This window comes from Muntiacus reevesi, chromosome 22, assembly GCF_963930625.1.
Source record: "Muntiacus reevesi chromosome 22, mMunRee1.1, whole genome shotgun sequence".
In the NCBI taxonomy this organism is placed as follows: Eukaryota; Metazoa; Chordata; class Mammalia; order Artiodactyla; family Cervidae; genus Muntiacus; species Muntiacus reevesi.
The window spans coordinates 6,624,475-6,651,826 of NC_089270.1; the positions used below are offsets into that span (position 1 = coordinate 6,624,475).

At 44.0% G+C, this 27,352-nt stretch overlaps 1 protein-coding gene across 4 annotated transcripts in view; it reads right to left on the reverse strand.

Moving 5' to 3' along the window:
* The window catches only part of CC2D2A (coiled-coil and C2 domain containing 2A), a 124,027-nt gene that overhangs the window by 67,910 nt on the left and 28,765 nt on the right, over positions 1-27,352 (reverse strand). For 3 of the 4 annotated variants that reach the window (XM_065914094.1, XM_065914092.1, XM_065914095.1), the window contains 9 exons: positions 25,552-25,640; positions 25,086-25,187; positions 19,320-19,421; positions 18,436-18,600; positions 13,996-14,158; positions 12,192-12,328; positions 10,214-10,345; positions 2,841-3,050; positions 1,657-1,763 (listed from right to left, as the gene is read on the reverse strand). In XM_065914094.1, the coding sequence (XP_065770166.1) occupies positions 1,657-1,763; positions 2,841-3,050; positions 10,214-10,345; positions 12,192-12,328; positions 13,996-14,158; positions 18,436-18,600; positions 19,320-19,421; positions 25,086-25,187; positions 25,552-25,640 (1,207 nt within the window). Of the gene's footprint in view, positions 1-1,656; positions 1,764-2,840; positions 3,051-10,213; positions 10,346-12,191; positions 12,329-13,995; positions 14,159-18,435; positions 18,601-19,319; positions 19,422-25,085; positions 25,188-25,551; positions 25,641-26,463; positions 27,193-27,352 lie in introns of those variants that run through there. The other variant, XM_065914096.1, reaches the window with a different exon arrangement.

Consider the following 27,352-nt stretch of genomic DNA (forward strand, 5'->3'; position numbering starts at 1 on the left):
AAAGGAAGATGGTGGAAGATAACAGCCAGTGAGTTATTGGGTAGCCAGGACTGAGGGCTCTCGGAAGACCTTAGAAAAGCTAGAAGGCCATGAACTAGAATAAGGCTCCTTTTGGACAGCTAGGGAGTTCGGGATGGACATGCACACACTGCTGTGTTTAAAATGGATAACCAACAAGATCCTACTGCACAGGGGACTCTGCTCAATGTGATGTGGCATCCTGGATGGGGGGGGAGTTTGAGGGAGAGCGGAAGCATGTATATGCACGGCTGAGCCCCTCTGCTGTGTGTCTGAAACTATCTCAGCCTTGTTGATCAGCCATGCGTGTGTCCTTGCTCAGTTGCTCAGTTGTGTCTGACTCTTTGCGACTCCATGGACTGTAGCCCTCCAGGCTCCTCTGTCCACGGGATTTCCCAGGCAAGAGTACTGGAGTGGGTTGCCATTTCCTCCTCTAGGGGATCTTCCCAACCCAGTGACTGCATTGGTGTCTCCCACGGCTTCTGCGTTGGTAGATTCTTTACTTGAGAGGCCTTTACTCTAATATAAAACAAAAAGTTAAAAAGTTAAATAAAAAAGAAAAGGTATTTCAAGAAGTAACCTAAAAGCCTGAAAAAAAAAAGCACTTCATTTTTGAAAAATTCTATCATCTGAGTCTTCAGCGATCCTTTACTCAGGGTTTTTGTTTGTTTGCAATGTTTAGAGTTATGTTCGAAGACCTGTCCATTCATCCCCTTCTTTCCTTCCCTGGAGGAAGAAACTGGCCTGTGTGCCTTTTCTATCCCTATGTGACACAGATGTGTGTGTACCTGGAAGACATGAGTGTCATTCCACGTGGTCTTTAGGTTTCATGACCCGTATCACACAGCGAGCACCCTCTTACAACTGGATTTTTTCACTCCACACTAGTTTACCCAAGATACACGCAGGTCTAATTCAGTCACTCTAACTGTAGTATGGATGTTCATTGTAAGACTGAAGCTGTTGGGTCCATTCTGGTGTGGGGTTATTTCTAGCTTCTTGCTCTTGTGAGTGATACTGTGGAACCTTTGCACACATCTCCAGTGTACAGGTACCTACAGCTCTTTGGAGTGTCTTAAGCAGAATTGCAGGGTTCTAACTCATGGGCATTTTTCAACTCTTTGTTCATTTCTGGACAAGACACTCTCTCAGAAGTGGTGGCTGCAGTAATATTGGTTTACACCAACAGAGGGTGCAAGTTATCATATTCCACTCCCCCAACCACTTTCCCCAGTCCTCCATGCCCCTACCGTCATCCTCATTCTTTTATTGGGCTTCAAATTTGGTGTTAATATGATGGACATATCTCATTATTTCGTTTGACGGTGAAAGTGCTCATTGCTCAGTTGTGTCCAACTCTCTGCGACTCCATGGACCGTAGCCCACCAGGCTCCTCTGTCCATGGAATTCTCCAGGCAAGAATACTGGAGTGGGTAGCTATTTCCTTCTCTGGGAGATCTTCCCCATCCAGGCATCAAACCTGGGTCTCCTGCACGGCAGGCAGATCTTTACCACTAGTGTCACCTGGGAAGCCCATTTGGCTGTAATGTATTCAGTGCATTCAGGAAAAACTGAAAAAATAAACTCTCAACAAGTACAGGGAAAAAAGCAGCGGTTATAATCATAGACTTTACTCACCGAATCTCAGATTTATATTCATTGATGGTTTTGGGGGTTGCTTCAAGAGTCTTAGGAGTTTTTGCTGGATTAAGGCCCATCCGAACAGCATTTCTTAGAGCGTGGAGCTTAAAGAAATGTGGATTGAAGTTTTGAGTTAGAAGCTCTATTCCTCACCACAAGTGATGTGCTTGGACCCACCCATTTCTCCAGGGTAAGATGATGCCTGCAACCTCCGACAGGCATCATTTAGGATGACGCAAGGGATGTGCAAGCATTCAGACATCTCCACGCTTCCACCGAAGCAAACTTTGACAGAAATGTTGCCTCTAGTCTTTACTTGTGTAGTTTATTTATTTTTAATTGAAGAATAATTGCTTACAATATTGCGCTGATTTCTGCCATCCATCAATATGAATCAGCCACAGATACACATATGTCCCCTCCCTCCTGGACTGTGTGTGTCCATTCTTGTTCTGTGGTCCAGACCCATCTGCTCACGACAGGTACTTCTTTACTCTAGTGTCTCATACACAAATTTTCTTTCAAGGGAGAAGGAGTCTCTTCCGAAGTCTGGACACAGAATGATATTCTTGTGATACAGAACACAAAATTACAGACTCAGAAGAGCAGGCATTCTGGTGATCTCTCTTATTTGGGCAGTAAGTTTTTAAGAACAGGGCCTAAGACTAAAATGATCTATAATCAAGACTATCCATGAATATTCCATGAGACAGTGTCATATTAGGAGTAAATCCAATATGGATAGCCATTTCCTTGAGCATCAGTTGAGACAACTGACTTTTGTTTAGGTATCGTACTGGGGGAAATTAACATGCACTGATGAGAATGTCTCTGAGGACCAAGAAATCCTCAAACTGTGAACGATCTCAGCCTCTGAGATCACATAGGCAAGATGCAGCCTCATATCTTTCATCTGATACCCATTCGAGGTGGGTGAGATCATTTGCTCGGTTTGCACAAGTGGTTCTCTAAGCCAAGCGTGTGCCACTGAATTTGCACACATTAAATGTACATTGTCCTAGACTTTCTTGTGCCTCTAGGTAGGACAACACATCACATCCTAGACAGAGGGAACACGAAGGAGGCATGTGAGCCTTTGCTCCTGACAGGTATTTGTGTTGTTTGGGCTCCTCGGGAGAACCAACCCCATCAACAATTGGCATGCAAGAGATCACAGGTACCTTATCAGTGAGAAATTTTGCCTTGTTCCTCTGGCGTCTTGCGAGGTACTGGTCATACAACTGGGCCAGCTTGGCTGCCAACACATGCTCTCGGCTAAAGCAGGGGTGATGCGTGAAGATTAACCCCGAAATATCAATGTCCAGTTGGAAATTCCCAGGGAAGTCCCCAGATCCAATCAGATGCTGACTTCTGTGGATGTATTTTACTGCCTGCCAAAGAGAGCAGAGTGTAGGGGTCAGGCACTTCCTAGTTCCTGATCTAAAGTGCAGTGGGAAAGCCAGGCGCAAAGTCCCTCTACCCTGATCAAGCCAGGAGGACCACGCTCCAGTCCCTGTTCCCTGGAGCTTTCGGGGCCTGCCCTGTTCTGAACACCACTTCAATCTTGCTTTCCTAGGTCTTTGAGCGTTTATCTCCACTGAGTCATAGCCCTAATCTTTGTCATTCGACTATCTCATTTCCTGGAACTCTTGGTTTTTGCAGCTGGTGACCTTGAAGTTCTTTTAACGAGAAGAGCATAGATTCTAGTCCAAGTTGATCATACTTGGATCGTAGAAACTCTCTCCATGTGGACAAGTTTTTAGTTTGCAGACAACAGCCAGAGACTAACTTACTGAACCGAGCTTCGTGCTGGCTCTTGTTTTCCTGGGAAGAAGAAAATTAGTCTGCAAAATAACAGAGCATGAGGGAGGTGGGGCAGCTGGGTGTGCAGAAAACAGGAGTGGAAATTTCCACTGGAACTTTCCTGGCTCACTCGGTATACAGTGTTATATCAACCTCTGGGTTTCTTCATTGAATTCACTAAGACACTCTATGTTGATCACTGCTGCTCTTGGGGAAATCTAGTTTTGGAGGTTGGGAGTTCCAAAACGGGGAGGTGACCTTTTTGATTTTGTGTCTTCATGTTTTCTCCTTGTCATGGACACTGACTACAGTCAGGATGTGGAGTTTCATACTTCACTCGAGCCTCCCCTTTGCAGAGAGGAACTTCTGGAAGCTATTTATGTTACCTGGATAAGATTCAGCCAGTTCACTTCAGTTCAGTTGCCCAGTTGTGTCCAACTCTTTGTGACCCCATGGACTGCAGCACGCCAGGCCTCCCTGTCCATCACCAACTCCCAGAGTCCACCCAAACCCATGTCCATGCAGTCGGTGATGCCATCCAACCATCTCATCCTCTGTCGTCCCCTTCTCCTGCCCCCAGTCCCTCCCAGCATCAGAGTATTTTCCAATGAGTCACTCTTCGCATGAGGTGGCCAAAGTATTGGAGTTTCAGCTTCAGCATCAGTCCTTCTAATGAACACCCAGGACTGAGCTCCTTTAGGATGGACTGGTTGGATCTCCTTGCAGTCCAAGGGACTCTTAAGAGTCTTCTCCAACACCACAGTTCAAAAGCATCAAATCTTTAGCGCTCAGCTTTCTTTATAGTCCAACTCTCACATCCATGCATGACTACTGGAAAAACTATAGCTTTGACTAGATGGAACTTTGTTGGCAAAGCAATGTCTCTGCTTTTTAATATACTGTCTAGGTTGAAAAGATTATGTGGCCCAAATGTTTTATTTACAAGTTATGAGGTTAAATGGCAGCAGCAACTACTCTACTCAGAAGTGAAGCTTTCATCCTTCTTCAGCTGTAGGTAGCATGTTCAGAAGTCTCTCCATTTAACCTTCTTCATGGTATCATGTAAAGATGCTGAAGTAGGGACAGAAGCCCTGGATTCCAGCTCCGGCTCCACCTCTGAGGATAAAGATTCACCTGGCATTTTGTATGTCACCAGGCATCGTATAAGGCTTCCTGGTGGCTCAGATGGTAAAGAATCCACCTGCAATGCAGGAGACCCAGGTTCAATCCCAGGGTTGGGAAGATTCCATGGAGAAGGGAATAGCAACCCAGAGTTAGAGTCTTAGCTCACAAGATCCTACTGTTCCCCCGATCAGACTAAGCTTGAAGTCACACCGTGTGTATGTGTGTGGATGTGCGTGTATGCATGGACAAAAAGGCATTCACACTTGTTAAACAGTGTGATCTGCTTTTCAGTTACTATTAGTCATTGAAATTGTACCAATATTTGACAGTAATACATACACATATGAGTCTTCATTTACCAGTAAATTTGTTGTTGGGTTTTGTGTTACTTTCTTTGCATAGATATTCATGAGTAAGGATATATGAGTGTATTTCTTTTTAGTCTTTCAATTTCATACTTATTTCCCCCATAAAAGATTCATAGACTCTTAATGTATATTTAGGATTTGTGATTTCCTTCAATATGGTATACCCTCCATTTTCATAAAACAATACTTTTTTTTCTTAGAAAATAAGTCAGTCTGTCTTTGATGAGAAGACCTACACACAGATTTTTTTTATTTTTTAAAAATGTTCTTGTGAAACTGGGATGTGTTTTAAAATATGGTAGGCTTGAAAAAAATGGATCAACTATACCTGAGTTGTTGTTCAGTTGCTAAGTCATGTCTGACTCTTTGTGACCCCCACAGACTGTAGCCCACAAGGCTACTCTATCCTTCACTATCTCCTGAAATTTGCTCAGATTCCCATCCCTTGAACAGGTGATGCTATCTAACCATCTCATCCTCTGCCACCCCCTTCTCCTTTTGCCTTCAATCTTTCTCATCCTCAGAGTCTTTTCTAGTGAGTTGGCTCTTTGCATCAGATGGCCAAAGTATTGTAGTTCCAAAATATGCTGAGTCAAATCTCCCTTTGGATTTACAAGGAGGGAAACCCATCCCCACAGGGATCACATTCCACCAATATTTTGTACCTTCCGAAAGCCCTAGATCTGACATTAATATCCTCACCCATCATGCTGCCACAACAAAGGTCCATCTCTTTTCTCTTTCTTTTGGGTAAAAGTATTCAATTATAACCTACCATTGTGGTAAGGGTTTTCCCAGGCAAGGATGCTGGAGTGGGTCGCCACTTCCTACTCCAGGGAATCATCTCGACCCAGGGATTAAACCTGTGTCTCTTGCATCTCCTGCATTGGCAGGAGGATTCTTTACCACTAGCCCCACCCACCTGGGAAGCCCACCATGGTCCTGATTACTTATAATGTTATCATGTATCTCTTCCCCCAAAACTGCATTAGCCCATGTTTAAATGATTGGTGGTGGTCTCTACCTTCATCTCAGCTCAACCAAGTGAAAAAGCTTCCAGGACTCCTGGTTGGCATCGAGTGAGATTGCTCAAAAGACTCCAACTCTATTCCTATTAGGGAGAAAAGGATCCTTCCTTCCTTGTCTTTCTCTTATATCGGTTTTCTTGCAGAATGAAAACCATCAGGAAATAAGTACCAACAATTCCTCGTAAGAATATTGTTCAGTCTCTAAGTCGTCTCCTACTCTTTGTGACCCCATGAATTTTAGCCCACCAGGCTCCCCTGTCCATGGGATTTCCCAAGCAAGAGTACTGGAGTGGGTTGCTATTTCCTCCTCCAGGGGACCTTCCTGACCCAGGGATCGAACCTGAGTCTCCTGCAGCTTCTGCACTGCAGGGGGATTCTTTACTGCTGAGCCAATAATATTTCTAAGGTGTATTGTTTTCACTTTGAAATTGTTTGATTCTTCAGTCTTTGGTGGAAAACTGAAAACCTAAACTATCAGAGGCAATGCATGTGGATTATCTGTTGATGTTCTCAGTGCATGCCGGGTTGCATGCTGATGAAAGAAAAATTTTAAGGTTGTACAGAGAAAGAACAATCATTGGTGGAATTAAAGTAAAATGTATGTATCTGCCCTCCCTCAGAAAATAATAGCAACAGAACCTGAATCCAGCCCAGAGCCGGCAGTAGATTCTACAGCTGTTGTTCTGGTCTTCCCTGGGAAGTTTTCTCATTCTCCATCTTCTGGGTGTGTCTCCAGGACATCAGGTTGGGGAGTGTATGTTCCTCTTAAAACTGACTAGTTTATCCTTGGTGTTGATAATGGGAATTTTGCTACAAGGTATGATTTTTTTCCTCTGGCATCTCTGAGCTTACAGTATCAATGTCCTCACCCATGGAAAATTCTGGACTGCCTACAATAGGACAGAAGTTTCTCCATTCCACAGGAGAGAAGGTCCTCCATTCAAGGAGAACCAGAGGAAAGAGACGCAGAGAGAGAGAGAGACTGATAGCTCTGAGTCCCTGATCCCAGGGTCCTGGCTCCTAAAGCTCCACCATCATTTTGTGATTCATCCCCAGGTCCTTCCAGCTTTTTGATTCACTAAGTTCTCTCCTGGCTTAAGCTAGTTTGCAGTGGGTTTCTGTCATTTGCAACCCAAAGAGTGCTGACTACTACAGTTCCTCTAATTTAGTAGAGGACAGAGGGCTCCCCAGGTGGTACTAGTGGTAAAGAATCTGCCTGCCAATGCAGGAGACACAAGGGATGCAGCTCCATCCCTGAGTCAGGAAGATCCCCTCGAGTAGGAAATGGCAACCCACTCCAGTATTCTTTCCTGGAAAATCCCATGGACAGAGGAGCCTGGTGGGCTATGGTTCATGGGTCTGCAAAAGAGCTGGACATGACTTAACAACTAAACAGAAAAACTCCTTTAATATAACCTTTGCTTCTTTCGTAGGCAGAAGCCTGGCCTGTTCTCCATGCTTTGCTATGTTTGCAGCCTAACCCTCTAGGAAATGATCTCGGAAGACTTCAGCCCCTTCAGATCTCTCTCTTCTCTAACTTCTTTGCTCTGTGAAGCAAGATGACCAGCCCCTCTTAGTGGAACTCTAATATTCCTCTACTTTCCTGTTTCTGCCCAAAGCTAGGAAGCTCCCCCTCTCAAAAGGACTGGAAGGAAGGACTGTGGAAGGATTGTGCTCTCCCAACTGGCTCCTTCCCCAAAGAGAAGGAAGACGGTGTCTGAGTGGAGATTTAGTTGAAGTCCAAGATCCACTAGTCCAAGTCTTGGCTGGACAGAGTCACTGGTGGCATCTAGCTGTCCTCACTCTGCGATCTCCTAAGGGCCAGCTCACTGGCCCCGCGGGTTCCCTGCAGGCATGCCACATGGTGAACTCTACATGGGGGGCATAATTCATGGGAGAGGGAACAGGGAGCCCAATCCGCCTTGGATCCAAGCTGCATTCTCCTATCCAGCCTCGCCCTTAGCTGTAACTGAGATCTGCATCCTTCTCTGACTCCTGTGCATTTCCCAATTAGCTCAGAACTTCTGAAGGAGACAGATAAGATTAACAGCCTCCCTCCCTTAAGATCCTGCTCTCCGTAGTAATAACTGTTCTATCTTCTAATTTTAGCCCATAAATTTGTGCTTCATTCTATCAGTGTTTCATGCTGAAGTAGATGGATGGATGGAGATGGATGGATTATTATGTACAAGTTGATACTGTCTAGATCACTAATTATATCATGTATCTTTGTCATAAAGCAAGGAGATGGTAAATCCCTCATGGCCTGGGGCTTGGGTTTATGCTTGCACGCCTAGGGTCCACATTTCTGTACAGAGTGGCCACTCATTAATATTTGTCTCTGATAACAATATTTTATAGAATTTCACAATTTAATAAAAGGGCAAACACATACATCATTTTAAAACTCATAATGGTTGTATGAGGTAGAGATGACGGTGATTTTTTAATTAAGGAAACAGCTTCAGAGCAGTCAAGGGAACTGCCCAAAGCCACAACTTAGTAGACACCCAGACTCTGCTCAGATTCTCTGATTTGGGTCCAGGTCTCTCTGTTCGTCACCTAACTCTATAGTTCTATAGCTTTATAGGATGATCTTATATCCTCTTATTCTATGTGGCTTTAGTAGTGTCAAAATGTTACACATTTCTAATTACAGAAGTTTCTGAAGGAGGCGATCCTTGCTACACTTCAGGAGAGCAAGAGCAATATAATTCAAGGTGAAGGAAGGAAATAAAAAAACAAGAAAAAACAAGACAGGTCTTTCTTAATACACAAGAATTTAAGGAATAAGTACAACTGGATTGTGTGTGTGGGTGTGGGTTCCTAAGTCGTGTCTGACTCTTTGCAACACCGTGGACTGTAGCCAGCCTGGTTCCTCTGTCCATGGAATTCTTCAGGCCAGAATACTGGAGTGGGTTACCATTCCCTTCTCCAAGGAATGTTCCTGACCCAGGGATTGACCCCAGGTCTCCTGCACTGCAGGCAGATTCTCTAATGTCTGAGCAGCCAGGGAAGCCCAAGTACATATGGATATATCTTAGGAAAACAAGGAAACAACAGAAGCTCCAAGACATAGACACAAAGTATCTGTCAGCTAAAAAATTAAGAAAAACAAAATCCTTGAGGAACAGAAAGATTGTAAAAGAGCATAAATTACATCATTAAATTCATATAAGTACAAAGCTAAAGCTAAAGAATGTTGGGAATTGTGGTCCTGGACAAGATGTGGAAGTTGTAAGCTTTGATAATAATGTCGTAATGATAATATAGCAAGCAAAAACCATGATATGTTTAAGGGACATGGATTGAAAGTTTAGAAGTGATTTCACAGTAAAAAGTCATTCTATGTTGACCCAAATTGGAAACATTTAAAAAATAATTATTCTAATCTCTAATGTCACTACATGTTCATAAATTTATCTGAACTTTTAGTAAGAATGTAACTGATATTAAAGAAATATGTAACCAAAGCCTAGCAATTCTTTTAATTTTAATATATCTTCTTTCCCCCAGAATATATTTATTTGATAATTAAAAAAAAAAAAGGATAACTAATAAATGTAATCATTTATCATTGGGGGGAAGAAAAAAGTGAAGGCAGGCAACTGCCTGTTCAACACCAGCAGTCAGACCTCAGTGAGCTGGTGAACCAAAGTGTTCTAAGCACTTTGATGTATTATCTCAATCATCTGCACAACAATCCTAGTAGGCAGATGTCATGATTAAGCTCATTTTACAAAGGAAGAAACACCAGCGCAGAGAGGAGGGAGGGTCAAATGAGCCAAACAAGAGGCGGGGCCAGGACTCAAGCCAGGCAGGTGGTAAGGGCTGAGAAAAATACCAAAGAAAGGATCTGGGAGGATAGACAATCTCTGGTGATATAATACAGAGACAGTGGGGGAGATAACCCTGCCGTATGTGTGAGACGACAGAGAGGAAAGAAAAACTATCGGGGCAGCTAACCTGGACATGGGAATAAAGACACTGAGCCAACCCTTCCTACCTGGGAAGCTCGTTGCTGATGAAAGAAAGGGTTTAAGAAAGGATTCGGTGTGGGCAGGAGACTCAGTCTTCTGTAACAGGCTTGCTGTTTGCTCTTTATGTGCAAGATAGTGAATTAACTAAGAAAAGTCAAAATAGGACGTTGCAAATTCATCATTCCAAGCCCTTCAAAAGGCAAAGCGCTTTCAAGCAAATTCATGTATTAAAAACGGGAGGGAGGTTTACCTTTTTATACAGCGTTTCCAGTTCTGCCCTAACGTCCTGCTCCTGTGTCAACATGGGTGGGCGCGAAGGAACCGGCTTGATGGGGTTTGGCAGCGCCAGGATCCTGCCGTCATCTCCGAACCACCTCCTCCCCTGGGACCAAGCAGAAGGACAGAAAATGGTTTACAAAAATAAACAGCGTTTGTGGGGAAATCCTCTGTCACCACGCGTATTTCACGCACCTTCCCCTTGCCCCGCAGATCTTTTATTTAAAAAAAAATTATTTATTTTAAATTAAAGTAATTGCTTTACAACAGTGCCTTGGTTTCTGCCATATATCAACATGAATCAGCTGTAGGTAAACATGTGTCCACTCCCGCTTGAACCTCTCTCCCACCTCCCACTCCCTAGACATTTTAAAGTCCCTATTTCTCTCAGAAATTGAGTCTTCACTAAGCCAGACACAGAAAGACTGATAACATATGATATTGCCTATATGATCTAAAAAAAAAGGGTACAAATGAACTTACTACAAAACAGAAGTATAGTCGTGGCTGTAGAAAATAAACTTACGGTTTCCAGGGGATACACACTACTATATATAAGATAAATAACTAATAAAGATCTGCTATATAGCATGAGCTTCCCTCGTAGCTCAGCTGGTGAAGAATCTGTCTGCAATGCAGGAGGCCCGGGTTTGATCCCCGGGTTGGGAAGATCTCCTGGATAAGGAGATGGCAACCCACTCCAGGATTCTTGCCTGGAGAATCTCATGGACAGAGGAGCCTGGTGGGGTACAGTCCATGGGGTCACAAGAGTCGGACACGACTTGAAGACTACCCCCCCACCACCGTATAGCACAAGGAACTATACTCAGGACTCGGCAATGGCCTATATGGGAAAAGAATCTAAAAGGAAAACAAAGAGTGGCTATATGTATATCCACCTGCAACTAACACAATTGTAAATCAACTGTATTCCAATAAAAAATTTAAAAAATTGAGTCTTCACTAATGCGCCCCAGAATTAAGATATAGTTTTCAGCCCCCTCCAGATAAAAAAAAAAGTTTAAGAAAAAGCAAAAGGAGTGCTTGGGCTTCCCTTGTGGCTCAGCTGGTAAAGAATCCGCCTGCAATGCGGGAGACCTGGGTTTGATCTGTGAACTGGGAAGATCCCCTGGAGAAGGGAAAGGCTACCCACTCCAGCATTCCGGCCTGGAGAATTCCATGGACTACAGTCCATGGGGGTCACAAAGAGTTGGACACAACTGAGCGACTTTCACTTTCACAGGAGTGCTTAAGAAAAACATTTTCTATTAAACGATTTTTAAAAATTAATTTTTGTTTTTAAGTGTTTTGGCTGCACTGGTATCTCTGTTGCTCTGCAGGGGCTCCCGCTAGCTGGGGTCGGCGGGGGCTACTCTCTAGCTGCAGTGCTGGGCCCTCCCTTCTAATTGCGGTAGCGTCTCTTTTGCAGAGCACGGGGTCCGGGCGCACGGACTTCAGCAGCTGTGGCTCCCAGGCTCTAGGGCACGGGCTCAGTGGTTGTGGTATGCTGGCATGTGGGGTCTTCCTGGACCAGGGATTGGATCCGTGTCCCTGCACTGGCAGGCGGATTCTTAACCACTGGACCACCAGGGAAATTGTATTCGTGAAAATTTCAAGACAGACGACCATGGAGAAAATCAATGGAGAACATTCTATCTTGGGACAATTAAAAATTTCTGTGAATTGGGAAATGGTTTGCCAATATCTGATTTAGTAGGAAGAGCCTGAATCCAGCTTGGGAAACATAGGATTGAGCAGAGAGGGGTGATGTTTGAGGGTCACTAAAGGTATTGAGGACAAATTAAAATAACAACAACAAAACAGCGACAGAATGAACCAGTCTGCAGACACCCTCAGGAGGAAATGAGCCCACCCCCGTGATGGCCCCTCAGGATAAAGACCCTCTGTGAATCCCTCCTTGTCTACACTTGGGAACAGGGCTGAGAGCTCACCGGTTCCTGGGTCAGCAGCCTGTTCTCCATGATGTTCTGGTTGGTTCGCGGCACCTCCGGTCTTGCCCCGATGTAAAGGCCTTCATCTTCCAGGTACCTGGGCTGCACATTCTCAGGAAGCTTTTTATATGTAGGCACTAGACAGTTCATACATAAACACGAGCCACATCAGTGCCAACCTAAACATCTCAAGCTGCAGTTTGGTGAATTAAAGACACCACCAGAGATTTTACTTTGGTTCTTGGAAAGTGCAAATGCCCCAAACCGATGTCTAGAAGCAGGACCAAGGGGAAAGTGAACATGTTTCCCTGCAGCACCATGTTGGAGAATCATGAAATAATTCGACACCTAACTGGCCCGCGTGGCTTCACACACTGAGAGGAGTGTGGTACCCAGATCAGAGGGGAGGCTGCTGGCCTCATCAGTGGGGTGAATCTGGGCCAGCCTCTTCTCTGAACTCTGTTCTCTTGTGTATGTACGAGATAAGTTAGGGATGAACGTATCTATCTTTCTGGGCTCCTGGGAGAATTAAATGGGGTGAAGGATGAGGAAGTGCTCTGTAAATTACAAAGTTTACTGGCATCCACGTGACTTCATTCACTTCCTCACACTTTGATCTGTTCATAGAACAGATCTTTGCTGACGGTCTGCGGGGTCCGTGGGAGTGACAGGCAGCAACAGCCCGCCAAGGACTGTTGGAGGATAATTGCTTTATAATACTGTGTTGGCTTTTGCCACACATCAACATGAATCAGTTATAGGTATACATATGTCCCCCCTCTCCTGAACCCCCCCCCCACCTCTCACCCCATCTCACTCGTCTAGGTTGTGACAGAGCACCAGATTTGAGCTCCCTGTGTCATATAGCAAATTCCCACTGGCTATCTATTTTACCAACCTAGACAGGATATTAAAAAGCAGAGACATTACTTTGCCAACAAAGGTCCATCTTAGTCAAAGCTATGGTTTTTCCAGTCGTCATGTATGGATGTGAGAGTCAGACTATAAAGAAAGCTGAGTGTCAAAGAACAGATGCTTTCAAACTGTGGTGTTGGAGAAGACTCTTGAGAGTCCCTAGTACTGCAAGGAGATTCAACCAATCCAGCCAATTTCCTAAAGGAAATCAGTCCTGAATATTCATTTAAGGACTGATGCTGAAGCTGAAACTCCAATACTTTGGCCACATGATGTGAAGAACTGACTTGTCGAAAAAGACCCTGATGGTGGGAAAGATTGAAAGCAGGAGAAGGGGACGACAGAGGATGAGATGGTTGGATGGCATCACCAAAGCAATGGACATGAGTTTGAGTAAGCTCTGGGAGTTGGGGATTGACAGGGAAGCCTGGCGTGCTGCAGTCCTTGGGGTCGCAAAGAGTCAGACGTGACTGAGCAACTCAACTGAACTGAACAGACCTATTTTACACATGGTAATGAGTTTGTTTCCATGCTACTCTCTCAAATTGATGCAGACATAGAGAACAGCTTGTGGACACAGTGGGGGAAGGAATGAGTACAATGATTTGAACCTGTTTCTTGATATTAAGTCAGATTAGAAATTGGGTTCGGTTGTGGAAATTGGGCATTTTTATACACCTGGAGAAGGAAATGTCTACCCACTCCAGTATTCTTGCCTAGAAAACCCCACAGACAGAGGAGCCAGGTGGGTTATCGTCCATGGGGTCGCAAAGAGTCGGACATGACTGAGTGACTAACATTTTCACTTTAACTTTACACACCAGCTCTATTTCGTCTAAAGGAAAATGAGGATGCCGAATCTGGGCAGGAAGACCAAGAGAAAAAGTACCTGTCCGTCTGCTGGGTACGAATAGGAGCTCTTTCTCCTTCTGCAGTCGAACGTGGACACTTTCATAATCGGCAGGTCTGACTGCCACAAAGTCTTCAGCCGCATGATCTAAGCCCAGGAGAAGATCCTCAGCATCTTTGCCATCCAACCACTCTTCCTCATCCTGCGTCACATTAAAGAACATCAAGGAACAATCCCGCAAAGATACTTAGTGACGGTGAATGCGTTAGTTGCTCAGTCGGCTCTGACTCTGTGACCCCATGGACGGTAGCCCACCAGACTACCTGTCCGTGGGATTCTCCAGGCAAGAATACTGGAGCGGGATGCCATGCCCTCCTCCAGGGCATCTTCCCAACCCAGGGTTCGAACCCAGGTCTCTCACATTGCAGGCAGATTTTTTACCATCTGAGCCACCAGGGAAGCAAGCTCTGGGAGTTGGTGATGGACAGGGAGGCCTGGTGTGCTGCAGTCCATGGGGTCGCAAAGAGTTGGACACAACTGAGCGCCTGAACTGATTGAGCTACCAGGGAAGGCCCAAAGACAATTGATATACTTGGAAAAACAGTCCATGACATTAAACGCACCAAACAACATATCCTAAGATCAAGTTACCTTTTCCTTTTATCTTTTCTGAAAGAAAGCATAAAATGACACTGACTTTCCTATTTAATATGCTTTTTTCCCCACTATTTCACATACTTGGAAAATGCCAAAATCAGAAGGGTCAGAAGAGATGTGCTAAGCAAAGCAAGTGAAATCTCAATGCAGGTGTCCTCCTTTGAGAGTGTCTATTCTTCGACAATGACTTAAAGAACTTGGGTTCATGAGTTATGCATATTTTAACCTTCCACCTGGCACTAACCCCATGGGAAAGGCACCAAGTGTGGGGTCCATACCCTGCTCAGATTGCCTGGGCTTGACTCCCAGCTTCACCTTGTACTGAGCTGAAGGCAGAGAATGTCACAAACTTCAAAAGGTGAAAAGAGAAAATATCCTGTAGTATCAGTGTGTGATCTTTTTTGTTCCTGCCTTTGTTCCAGTACTACTTTGAGCAAAGACAGGCTGAGAAAACTTCAGAGAAGACAGCAGAGGAAGCCAGGACCTGCAGTTGGTCCACCAGAAAGACTGCATCCACCGTGAGTGTGAAAATATTCACACAAGGTTTGTCTTTTTATAACTGGCTTATTTCACTTAGCATAATGTCTTTAAGGTTCATCCCTGTTTAGCATATGCTAGAATTTCCTTCCTTGATGCTGAATAATATTCTCTTGTATATACCACATTTTATTCATCCATTCTTCTCTTGATGGGCAGTTAGATTGCTTCCACTTTTGGCTACTGCAAACAGTGCTTCTATCAACAGGAGTGTACAGTGATCTGAGTGCCTGCTTTCAATTCTTTGGGGTATATACCCAGGATTGGGTATATGGATCTCTATGCTGGATCATATGTTAATTCTATGTTTAAATTTTTGAAGAACCACTAGAATTTTTCACAGCAACTACACCACCTTGCATCACCATGAGCAATGCACCAGTTTCTCTGCATCCTTGCCAACACTTGTCTGCCCTCCCTTCCTTCTTTCCTTCCTATCTATACCTCCTATCTATTTTTAATAGTCATTCTGATATGTGTAAGGCGGTATCTCATTATGATTTTGATTTGCATTTCCCTAATGATTAGTGCTGCTAAGCATCTTTTTATGTACTTATTGGCCATTTGTATATCTTCTTGGAGAAATGGCTATTCGAGTCTGCCCATTTTTCATGGTGTGTTTCCTGTGGTCTCACATATCCCACCCACAATTACAGAATCTGAGTTGTAGCTTGGGTGTGGTATGGGGCACAAAAAACTGTTCACCTGTAAGGCTGAGAGGAGAGAGTACTAGGTTTCGTTTGCCTTGGAGAGGCAGACATTTTTGTATATGAAATGAATACTAATCCTTGTATGGAGTCTAGCAAGAAAAAACTTCAAACTGTATTGCTCCAATTTTTTTTTTTCCTACAAGAGAAAGGTGAACATACTTAATCAAGGCCCCCACTCCCCAAATTATGAGGTGAAATCCAGGGCTACAGAAAGTAATGTGAATGTAGTACCCACAGCACTTTCAGTTAGGACATGCATTTGATATTGTCCCAGAGGTCTCTGAGACTATCCTCAGTTCTCTTCATTCTTTTTACTTTATTCTGCTCTTCAGAAATTATTTCCACCATTTTATCTTCCAGCTCACTGATTCATTCTTCTGCTTCAGATATTCTGCTATTGATTCCTTCCAGAGTATTTTGCCTGGAGAATCCCAGGGACGGCGGAGCCTGGTGGGCTGCCATCTATGGGGTCGCAAAGAGTCGGACACGACTGAAGCGACTTAGCAGCAGCAGCAGCAGCAGAGTATTTTTAATTTCAGTAACAGTGCTGTTTATCTCTGAATGTCTATTCTTTAATTCTTCTAGGTCTTTGTTAATCACTTCATGCATTTTCTCCATTTTGTTTAGCACTATCACAAGCATCACCACCATCATCACCATCTCACCACCACCATCATCACCACCATCATCATCACCACCATCACTACCACCATCACTGCCATCATCATCATCATCTCACCACCACCATCATCACCACCATCATCACCACCACCATCACTACCACCATCACTGCCATCATCATCATCACCACCATCATCATCACCACTATCACCATCGTCATCATCTTCTCACCACCACCATCATCACTGCCATCATCATAATCACCACCATCACTACCACCATCACTGCCATCATCATCATCATCTCACCACCACCATCATCACCACCATCATCATCACCACCATCATCATCACCACCATCATCATCACCATCACTGCCATCATCATCATCATCTCACCACCACCATCATCACCACCATCATCATCACCACCATCACTACCATCATCACTATTGCCATCATCATCATCATCTCACCACCACCATCATCACCACCATCATCATCACCACCATCATCATCACCATCACTACCACCATCACTGCCATCATCACCACCATCATCATCACCACCATCACTACCATCATCACTATTGCCATCATCATCATCATCTCACCACCACCATCATCACCACCATCATCATCACCACCATCATCATCACCATCACTACCATCATCACTGCCATCATCATCATCATCTCACCACCACCATCATCACCACCACCATCATCACCACCATCACTACCACCATCACTGCCATCATCATCATCTTCTCACCACCACCATCATCACCACCATCATCATCACCACCATCACTACCACCATCACTGCCATCATCATCATCATCTCACCACCACCATCATCACCACCATCATCATCACCACCATCATCATCACCATCACTGCCATCATCACTGCCATCATCATCATCATCTCACCACCACCATCATCACCACCATCATCATCACCACCATCACTACCACCATCACTGCCATCATCATCATCACCACCATCATCACTATTGCCATCATCATCACCATCACTACCACCATCACTGCCATCATCATCATCACCACCATCACCACCATCGTCAGCACTATTACAAGCATCACCACCATCATCATCATCTCACCACCACCATCACCACCATCATCACTGCCGTCATCATAATCACCACCATCACTACCACCATCACTGCCATCATCATCATCATCTCACCACCACCATCATCACCACCATCATCACCACCACCATCATCGTCACCATCACTACCACCATCACTGCCATCATCATCATCATCTCACCACCACCATCATCACCACCATCATCATCACCATCACTGCCATCATCATCATCTCACCACCACCATCACCACCATCATCACTGCCGTCATCATAATCACCACCATCACTACCACCATCACTGTCATCATCATCATCTTCTCACCACCACCATCACCACCACCATCATCATCACCATCACTACCACCATCACTGCCATCATCATCATCATCTCACCACCACCATCATCACCACCACCATCATCACCACCATCACTACTACCATCACTGCCATCATCATCATCACCGCCATCACTACCATCATCACTATTGCCATCATCATCATCTCACCACCACCATCATCACTGCCATCATCATCATCACCACCATCACCACCACCATCACTGCCATCATCATCATCTCACCACCACCATCATCACTGCCATCATCATCATCACCACCATCACCACCGTCGTCAGCACTATTACAAGCATCACCACCACCATCATCATCTCACCACCACCATCACCACCATCATCACCACTATCACTACCGTCATCATCATCTCTGCCATCATCACCACCACCCTCATCACCATCATCACCGCCAACACGATCACCATCACGGTTAACATCTTCCCTCTCCTCGTCACTATTTTTATACTAAATACTGTTTTGCTTACTCCTTCCTGCACAGACGGCTCTTCCTCTTCTCCTTCCTTTTCCTCTTGGTTAGCTCCATGTCTATGTTTGGCTTTTGGTTTTTCCTCTGACTCCTCTGGTTCGGGATCAAAGTTGAAAGTAAAGAAGTTATACGCTTCCTCAGCAGAAGGGAAGCCAGGTAGAACCTACAGAGAGGAAGCAAGCAGTAGAATTTCAGATTATCTGGGCTGAGATAAGCTCTGCACAGTTCACTGACAGCTGGCTGGATGCTAAGAGCATTCTAGGCTTCCTAAACACATTACCTGTTGATGGTAATGAACTTTAACAGATACCACAGGCCTCCTTAGTTAAGTAACTTTAATGAGTTACTTTTTAAAAAATATAAATCAGCAATTATTTACCTTCCTACAAACACAAAAATGTATTATTTACAGCAGTTAAAAGCTTTAGAAAAGATGATTAAAATGCCAAAAACTGATTTATAGGCCAGTGCTGAGATACATTTAATTATGAACAATACAGAGTTTGTTAAACTTTGAAAAAATACCATTTCTCGTTTGTTTTAATTCTTGAATTAGTATCTCCCTTTTTCCCATAATAAAAGCTGGTAACAACTTCACAGCTGAACAAATCAGTTTATCAAGAACATTTCCTGCCCTTCCAGGCATTTTTCTTTCTCCACCATAGGCAGTTTTCTAAGCTCTCCATAAGATTCTAGGATTTGAAAGTAGAAATCATTACTCATATTTTTTTTCTTGCATATTTCATGCAGTAGGAGTCAGCTTATGTGTATAGTTATCTCTCATTGAACATTTTCAAAACACAGAAACAAATCAATAAAATACACGATTTAAAGCCTGCATAATTTAAAGCTAGCATGATTTTAAAAGACAGGATTTCTCACCGGGGGTTTAGACTTGATTTTTCGTACAGAATCGTGGAACTTTACTCTTGAATAACCTTGGGAGTCATTTTCTTGTTGAGTCCTTTGTATCTCTCTATCCAGCTATACAAGTGGAAAAAAAATAACAGATACATTGTTTAAATCAAGAAACTGAGGATGTTTAAAAAAAACAAGCGTTAACCCTCAAAAGGCTTATCTTCTGACCATTGATGCGTCTCACCATTTCTAGGGAATGAAATGTTTACAAACATATTTGAATGGTAAAGTGGTTGATTGTTTTCTTCCTCAGCTCTGTCTCTTTCATGACTAGATGAATACAAAATTTTATAATCAATAAACCCCCAAATGGAAATGCTATTTCACCCTAAAGATCAATAAATTATCCAGCTCACAGAGGATCGTCTCCAAACAGTCTATGATGAAGAGCGTCAACCACGTCTGATTGTCAATAAGTCCAAGTGGATGAGGGTTGCCCCAGGCCCTGCCCTTCCAGTTTTGTGTGAATCTCAGAATGGCCGAGTGGGTCCCCTCAGGCATTTATCCAGAGACATTCTGTGATGAAAGCTAGAAATATTTGGAGCAGCAAGCTAAAGGCGCTGTGAAATTCCACATAAGTGCAGCTGAATGTCCAGCAATGGGCAGAAGAAAAATGAGGGCATCAGTTGGGTGCAATCTATCATGATATCAAGAGAACACATACAATTCCAATTTATGTGAGATTCAGTGCTTTTCCTCCATTTTCTCATTTTGCAGTAGTAGGTTAAATAGATAACTGTGTGTGCGTATTAAGTTGCTTCAGTTGTGTCTGACTCTCTGCAACCCTTGGACTGTAGCCCACCAGGCTCCTCTGTCCATGGGGTGCTCCAGGCAAAAATACTGGACTGAGTTGCTATGCCCTCCTCCAGGGTATCTTCCCAACCCAGGGATCGAACCCAGGTATCCTGAATTGCAGGTGGATTCTTTACCGTCTGAGCCACCAGGGAAGCCCATGCGTCCTGGAGTGGGTAGCCTATTCCTTCTCCGGGGCGTTGTCTCGACCCAGGAATCAAAGTGGGGTCTCCTGCATTACAGGCAGATTCTTTACCAGCTGAGCCACCAGGGAGGCCCAAATAGTTAGCTACTAGCATTCAATTATACAAAAGTTGAAGCAGTGCTAATGAATAAATTTCACAGTGCAGTGCAGGGTTAATATTTGTCTTGGTAAATTCCAGAATTTTAAGTGGCTGTTTTGAAGACAAGGAAAGAAGCAGCTGAGTATTATGTAATGTAAGGATAAACACGTTTAAAAATTGGTGGTGGTGGTTTAGTCACTAAGTTGTGTCCAACTCTTTTGTGACTGCCTGGACCGTAGTCCACCAGACTCCTCTGTCCATGGGATTTCCCAGGCAAGAATACTGGAGTGCGTTGCCATTTCCTTCTCCAGGGGAATCTTCTCGACTCAGGGATCGAACCCATATTTCCGGCTTGGCAGGCAGATTCTTTACCACTGAGCCACCAGGGAAAGGTCAGGAAGGCTTTCCAAGGGTCTGCTAAGTTCAGTCTTTCTCATAAAACAAGGCTACACCTTTCTCGCCCACTATTAAAGATGCCATTCTGCTCCTGTCTGCCTCAGAATCTCCTACCTCCTAGAGCCCAAGACAGAGACTGATTTATGTTTGAAAACATAAATAAGCCAAGGAGTCAGCCGATCAGAGAGACGAGAGGCTTAGCTCTGTGTAGGCAAGCCTCCCCTGGTGGCTCAGAGGTTAAAGCATCTACCTGCAGTGCAGGACACCTGGGTTCCATCCCTGGGTCAGGAAGATCCCCTGGAGAAGGAAATGGCAACCCACTCCAGTATTCTTGCCTGGAGAATCCCATGCCTGGGGGAGCCTGGTGGGCTATGGTCCACTGGGTCGCAAAGAGTCAGACATGATTGAGTGACTTCACTTTCACTTTCAAAGATTGATAATAAAACAGAAGATGACTAGGCAGAAAGTCTAACATTAGCAGTTTAAAAAATAAAATAAGTAGGTAAAATTCCACTTGGCAAACATGTGTAGGTGGAGATCAGTATTCTATTCTTTCTGTTTCTTTCCATCTCTTTCTGTATTTACTTGACAGAAAGGACAGTAGGTTTGGACAATAATTTCTTTGGTATCTTTTAAAATGATAAGATTGACAGACTTACTATGATATGTATGGACTTGATCAAAATGGTGGTAATTTAATTTTTATCAAAATCTCAACATATTTAAAAGTCAATTATATTAGCATAAGAAAAACCATTAAATATATTTTAAATGATTGTCTGCAGAATTAAATTTTAAAGAACTATCATCTATAATATCTTCATAAAAGCTTAAAGTAATAATATTCAATTTCAAGTGAATGCCTATGATGATGTGTGCTTGTGTCCAGCTAGGAATTCTTTCTCATCCTTCAATTTGTTGTAACCTCTAAGAAGGTTATGACCCTTTTCAAAGGTCTATGACCCTTTTCAAGCTTGAGCTAGACAATCTCAAGTCTCATTACTTTTACCAAAGCATAATTACAAAATATAACAGCTCCAGCCCTGACCTCTCTTCTAACTACTGGTCAATATTTTTAATTCCCTAAAGACATCCTAATCTGGAAAGTCTTTCAGATAGCTCTGACTTTTCATATGCTCTCAGTATCAGGCATGATACTAATCAGGATATGTGACTTGCAAATAAGTTCTCCCATTCTGTGTGTTTGTAGTTGTTTCACTTTCTTCTTGGTTTCCTTTGAAATGGAAATGTGTTTAATTCTGATGAAGTCCAGTGTATTGATTTACACTTTTGCCATTTGTGTTTCTGAGTCACTGATAAGAAACCAATACCTTAGGCAAGAAATCATTGCCTAAGCCAAGACACCTCATAGTTTACATAACCTGACTCCAAGAGAAGTGCCCCTTCGAAGGCTTCCTCAAGGCACCCACCGTGGATCTTAACCACCCTGCACTCCCATTGTCTGATCACCTGTCTGTCATCCCCACTGGGGGTCCTTAAGCATGGGCCGTGACTGTCACGGCTGTGTGTTCAGAGCCCATTGGACACCCAGCAGGAAGGAGCCTCCTAGAGATGCTGGCAACAGGTAGAGTGTGTCCAGGGGTCAGAACCTGGGGCACCCGGGACGACGAACCAGGGCCACAGAACAGAGACATTTTGGTCAAGCCTAGTGCAGACCAAGGAGTCAAACGTTCTGTGTTATTCCCACCTCTTTGTTGACATGTTCTTGGAGATGAGTATTTGGCTTTGTTCTCTTATCACAAATCTGCTGAGGATAAAGCAAAATGGAAACAAGAGTTTAGCATAGGTTTGTGCTGATGGATTTAGATTCTTGACCCAAGTATTCTCAAGCGGCTTCTTCTTTTTGCTCTGACCCTACAGCCTCTGACACTAGCTACTAATTATGGAGAGAGGGCTTCCCATGAACCAGGCACTGTGTGAAACCCTGTGACATATACGCACTGCTTTAATCCCCAAAACAATACCAAGGATCAGGTTCTGGGTTGTATCCCTTTTTTAAAGAGGTGAGGGGACTTCCCTGGTGGTTCAATGGTTACGAATCTGCTTTGCAACGCAGAGGACGCAGGTTCGATCCTTGGTCAGGGAATGAAGATCCCACTTGCTGTGGAGCAACTCAGCCTGCACGTTACTACTAGAGAGTCCACGTGCTGCAGCAAAAGATCCTCCATGCTTCAAATAAGACCCAACGCAGCAAAAAAAAAAGGAAAAAAAAAAAGAGGTGGGAAATGGGGAAGGGGGTTATATTTTCCACTCAGAGAATGAATAAGTTATGCATCCAAGATCATGCAGCTAGTGAGTGAGACTGCCAGAACTTAGTGCTGGGCAGCTGAGGTCCAGCACCTGGCATTTTCATGTGCTCTATGCCCCGCAGGACCAACATCGACTGCTTTTTATATTCTTCTTCTGGGCTAAGCTATGTACGTGAATAAGTGTGCTTGTGAGTGATACGTTCCATTGGAAACCTGAGACCAGGTCTGCGGACAAGGCAGGTGGTGCTTGCCTCACTGTCAGAGAATGGCTCTCAGGGGATATGCACTCTGTTAGACAAAAGGTCAAGTTCCTGCTCACAAAGAAAAATAAACGCCTCTGTGAGCCAAGGGAGTATATTTTCACTTCTAAAACTTCCAGCTTGATTTGGATATCGCATTCATGGCCTATTGGACAAGCGAGAACTACCGTGATTGTGTGAAAGGATTATCCATCAAGAAGGTGCAGACAACCCAGACATGGGCGACCACACCCTCCTATCGCTTACTCACACACCCACCAAAACAACCAAAGTGCTTGTGTCATAATGATGGGGTTTTAGGGACTTTCTCCTTTAAAATAATAATTTTTTGATGTGAACTATTTTAAAGTCTTTATTGAATTTACTGAATTTATTACAATATTGTTTCTGTTTTTATGTTTTGGGTTTTTTTGGACCAAGAGGCATGTGGGATCTTAGCTCCCCGACCAGGGATCAAACACTCACCCTCTGCATTGGAAGATGAAGTTTTAACCACTGGCTCACCAGGAAAGTCTTGGTACTTTTTCTTTATTTTCCAAAACTTTAGAACTATGGCTCTTACAATTATGGCTCTCATGGAAGAAAATAAATTGGAAATAAAGAAAAAAAAATGTGTCCTCTGTAGAACGGAGCAGCCAGTTGTCATAAAGCCATTTTTGGGGACCGACTGAATGTTATGAAAACCCATGAACAAGACTGCAACCTTCCCTGTAATCACGCAATCTTTGGCTTGTTGGGGATGAATATAGGTAAATGAAAATCTGTAACATCTCACCATAGAAAAAGAAAAGGCATCATCTAAGAAATCTGTGACTGTGCTCCAGAAATATCCCTAATGCTTAGACTTTAAAAACAACCAAAACCATCATCATCAACACACCACTGGATTAGACTTGCAAACACATCACTGAGCCATGTGCCCTGTTGTTCTTTCTGCTCCTTCTTCCACCCTAGATGTGTTGGTCCTTCAGCCACATTGCTGATACAGCTTTCTGACTTTAACCGGCTTCCTCTTTGCCTCGTTGGCCTTTATTGTCAGCTTTTCTCCAAGTGTAGGACCATCGTCATTCACACCCTCAAAACTTCAAAACTCACCACAGTAGAAACACTTCCTAAATCTGTGTCTCCAGGCCGGGTCCCTTCCTCTCTGTGTATCTTTAGAGGAACACAGTGAGATGCCTCACCAGCATCTCAGATACACACAAGTCACCCCGGTGCATTCAAACCACCACCCGATCCTATTCTCCATGGCTTTCCATGGCTTAGAAAAAAACATCGGGGCACCTTGGTGTAACGCTCAAAGTCCCCACAATTGGATTCTATTCTTATCTCTTTCTCTGTTTCCCAGCAAGATCCATGGACCCAGCAACGCTGACCCATGAGACACACTGGGAATGAGACAGAGCTGGAATCCAATACTGACTGGTCCACATACGTGCTCTGTGACCTGGGGATGGCTTGGCAGGCCCTCTGAACCTCGTATGGCAAATGTGAGTGGAAATCATGGTACCCACCTCATAGAAGTGTTGGCATAAGGGCCTCTGATAACACGGGGAAAAGACTTGGCAAAATGCCCAGCACCCAGTAGCATCTATAAATACCAGCTATTATTATTAATGAGTGTTTAACAGCCCCTCTGTGTGTAGCTCTGTTCTAGAACTTTTGCTGGAACTTTTCTATTTGGCGTCACTGTCTTTGGTCACAAAGTAGGGATGGCCCATTTCTCACCTCTGTGCCAAATTCCGTCTCTGATTCTTTCTCGGTGGGCCTTCGGAAGCGCCTGGGCCGAGGGGTGGGGATTTCCTGCAGCAGCGCACTTTCTGCTTTGGACTAAAAAGTCAAAAAGAAATTAATGCTAAGTAATGTCAGTGATGCTATGAAAACCTCAGTCACCATCTCGGGAGGAAATCAATCAGTAAAATACTCATGTTATGCTTCTTTAAGAGGTAAAAACAATGGCTTAGAAAAAGGACATTACATTGTTCTTTTTTTTTCCCCGAAAAAGGACATTACATTGTTCTTAAGTGTAATTTGCATCTGTGTTCCTAGTTAAATGCTGCATTAACCTTTAGAGTATGAAAAACAAATTTAGCAGTATTCAAATCCATGCCGTTTTGAGCAAACAAATCAAGCTAGACAAGACTGGAAGCAAGCTAATTGGCGCCGAGAAAAATATCCCTGCGGTTTCTCTCACCCTTGCAGCCTGTAATTTCTCCCTCATGCGTTCTCTCATGGAAAATTCTGCAAAGCCTGTTCTGGAAGCTGAAGGGATTGGAGGCAAGCCTAAAACAATATAAGAAAATTACTTTAAAACAACATCTTTTTCTTCCAAAGGGAAGATAAGATTAAAAAATAACAAGAGAATGTCATTTTATTTTGCAAATTTAGAACTTCACATAAGCCATCATGGGATAAAGCTGAACAACCTCCCCATCTGATGTAATAAGGACGTGTCTTGGCTTCTTTAAGACGGATAGTGACAAACTCGATCCTACCAGGTCTGACACATGGACTTAACTAAGAATTGAACAAATCACACTTGATTTTTCAAGGCGCAAGCACACCAGTTCAATTACCATTGGGAAGAAGCTCTCAAATTTATTGATTTGACAATAGGCTCCTTGGATGAATGAATGACTATTGATTAGATTTTGGGGTTCGACTTTCAATAGCGCTGATAGCTTCGATCAGAGAAAGTTTTCTACAGGCTCAAGCCACAGCCTTGGGCTATATCGAACAGACAACATTTATTGTATCAAACCTGTACATAAACTCCCGATGGCTCAGCGGTAAAAAATCCGCCTGCAATGCAGGAGCCGCAGGAGACCTGGGTTCGATCCCTGGGTTGGGCAGATCCCCTGGAGCAGGGCGTGGCAACCCACTCCAGTATTCTTGCCTGGAGAATCCCATGGACAGAGGAGCCTGGTGGGCTACAGGCCATGGGGTTGCAAAGAGTTGGACACGACTGAAGCAACTTAGCACAAACCTATACCTAAATATCATGAACTGTCGTTTAGCTGTTATGCCCCAGGCTCTGTGATAATGTGTTGACTGACTGCATCTTCTCATCAACTTTATGCCATTCCTGCCAGGAGGGATCACTCACCAGGCATCTTGAAGATGAAGACCCTGGAGTAACTGGCAAGTAAGGGAAGTCCTTGTGGTTCAGTGGCTAAGACTCCGTGCTCTCAGAGCAGGGGACCTGGGTTTGACCCCTTTCCAGGGAACTGGACCCCACATGCTGCAACTGAAAGGTCTCGTGTATTGCAACTAAGAGCGAACAAGGCCAAATGAATAAATAAAAATAAATAGTTTTAAAAAATCTTGAAAAAGGTGACCGGAACAACAATTGTGTACTCAGGAGGTACAATGCTTAGGATTTGATCCCCAAATGCTCTACACCATCCATTATAAAAGGGGTAGGAATACAACAAAAGGCTTGGGGAACAGAATGTTATGATACTTAGAGGAGAGGGGGCTCTACTGGGAGGAAGTAGAAGAAAAGATTGCAGAAGGACTTTGGGGTCAAGTCACGGGGAGCCTCTGATGTCACATGAAGGAAGCTGGAATATATTCTCTATGTGGTGGGGTGCCTTGAAGGACGTGGAGAGCAGAGGAGGAGCAGCAGGATTTTCTGGCCTGCACCCAGGGCTGCAGGCACAGGATGGTTGGGGTGGAGACGCAGAGACCCCGGCTGGGATAATAAAGAGGAAGCCAGTGGGCATGGTTGCAAAGAGGCCGCAAGAAGATGATACGGTGGTTCCCAGTGAAGATGGGGAGTGAAAGTCGCTCAGTTGTGTCCAACTCTTTGCGACCCCATGGACTTTACAGTCCATGAAATTCTCCAGGCCAGAATACTCGAGTGGGTAGCCTTTCCCTTCTCCAGGAGATCTTCCCAACCCAGGGATCGAACCCAGGTCTCCTACATGGCCGGCAGATTCCTTACCAGCTGACCCACAAGGGAAGTCGGAGGCAAGCATTAATTCCCCCAGTAG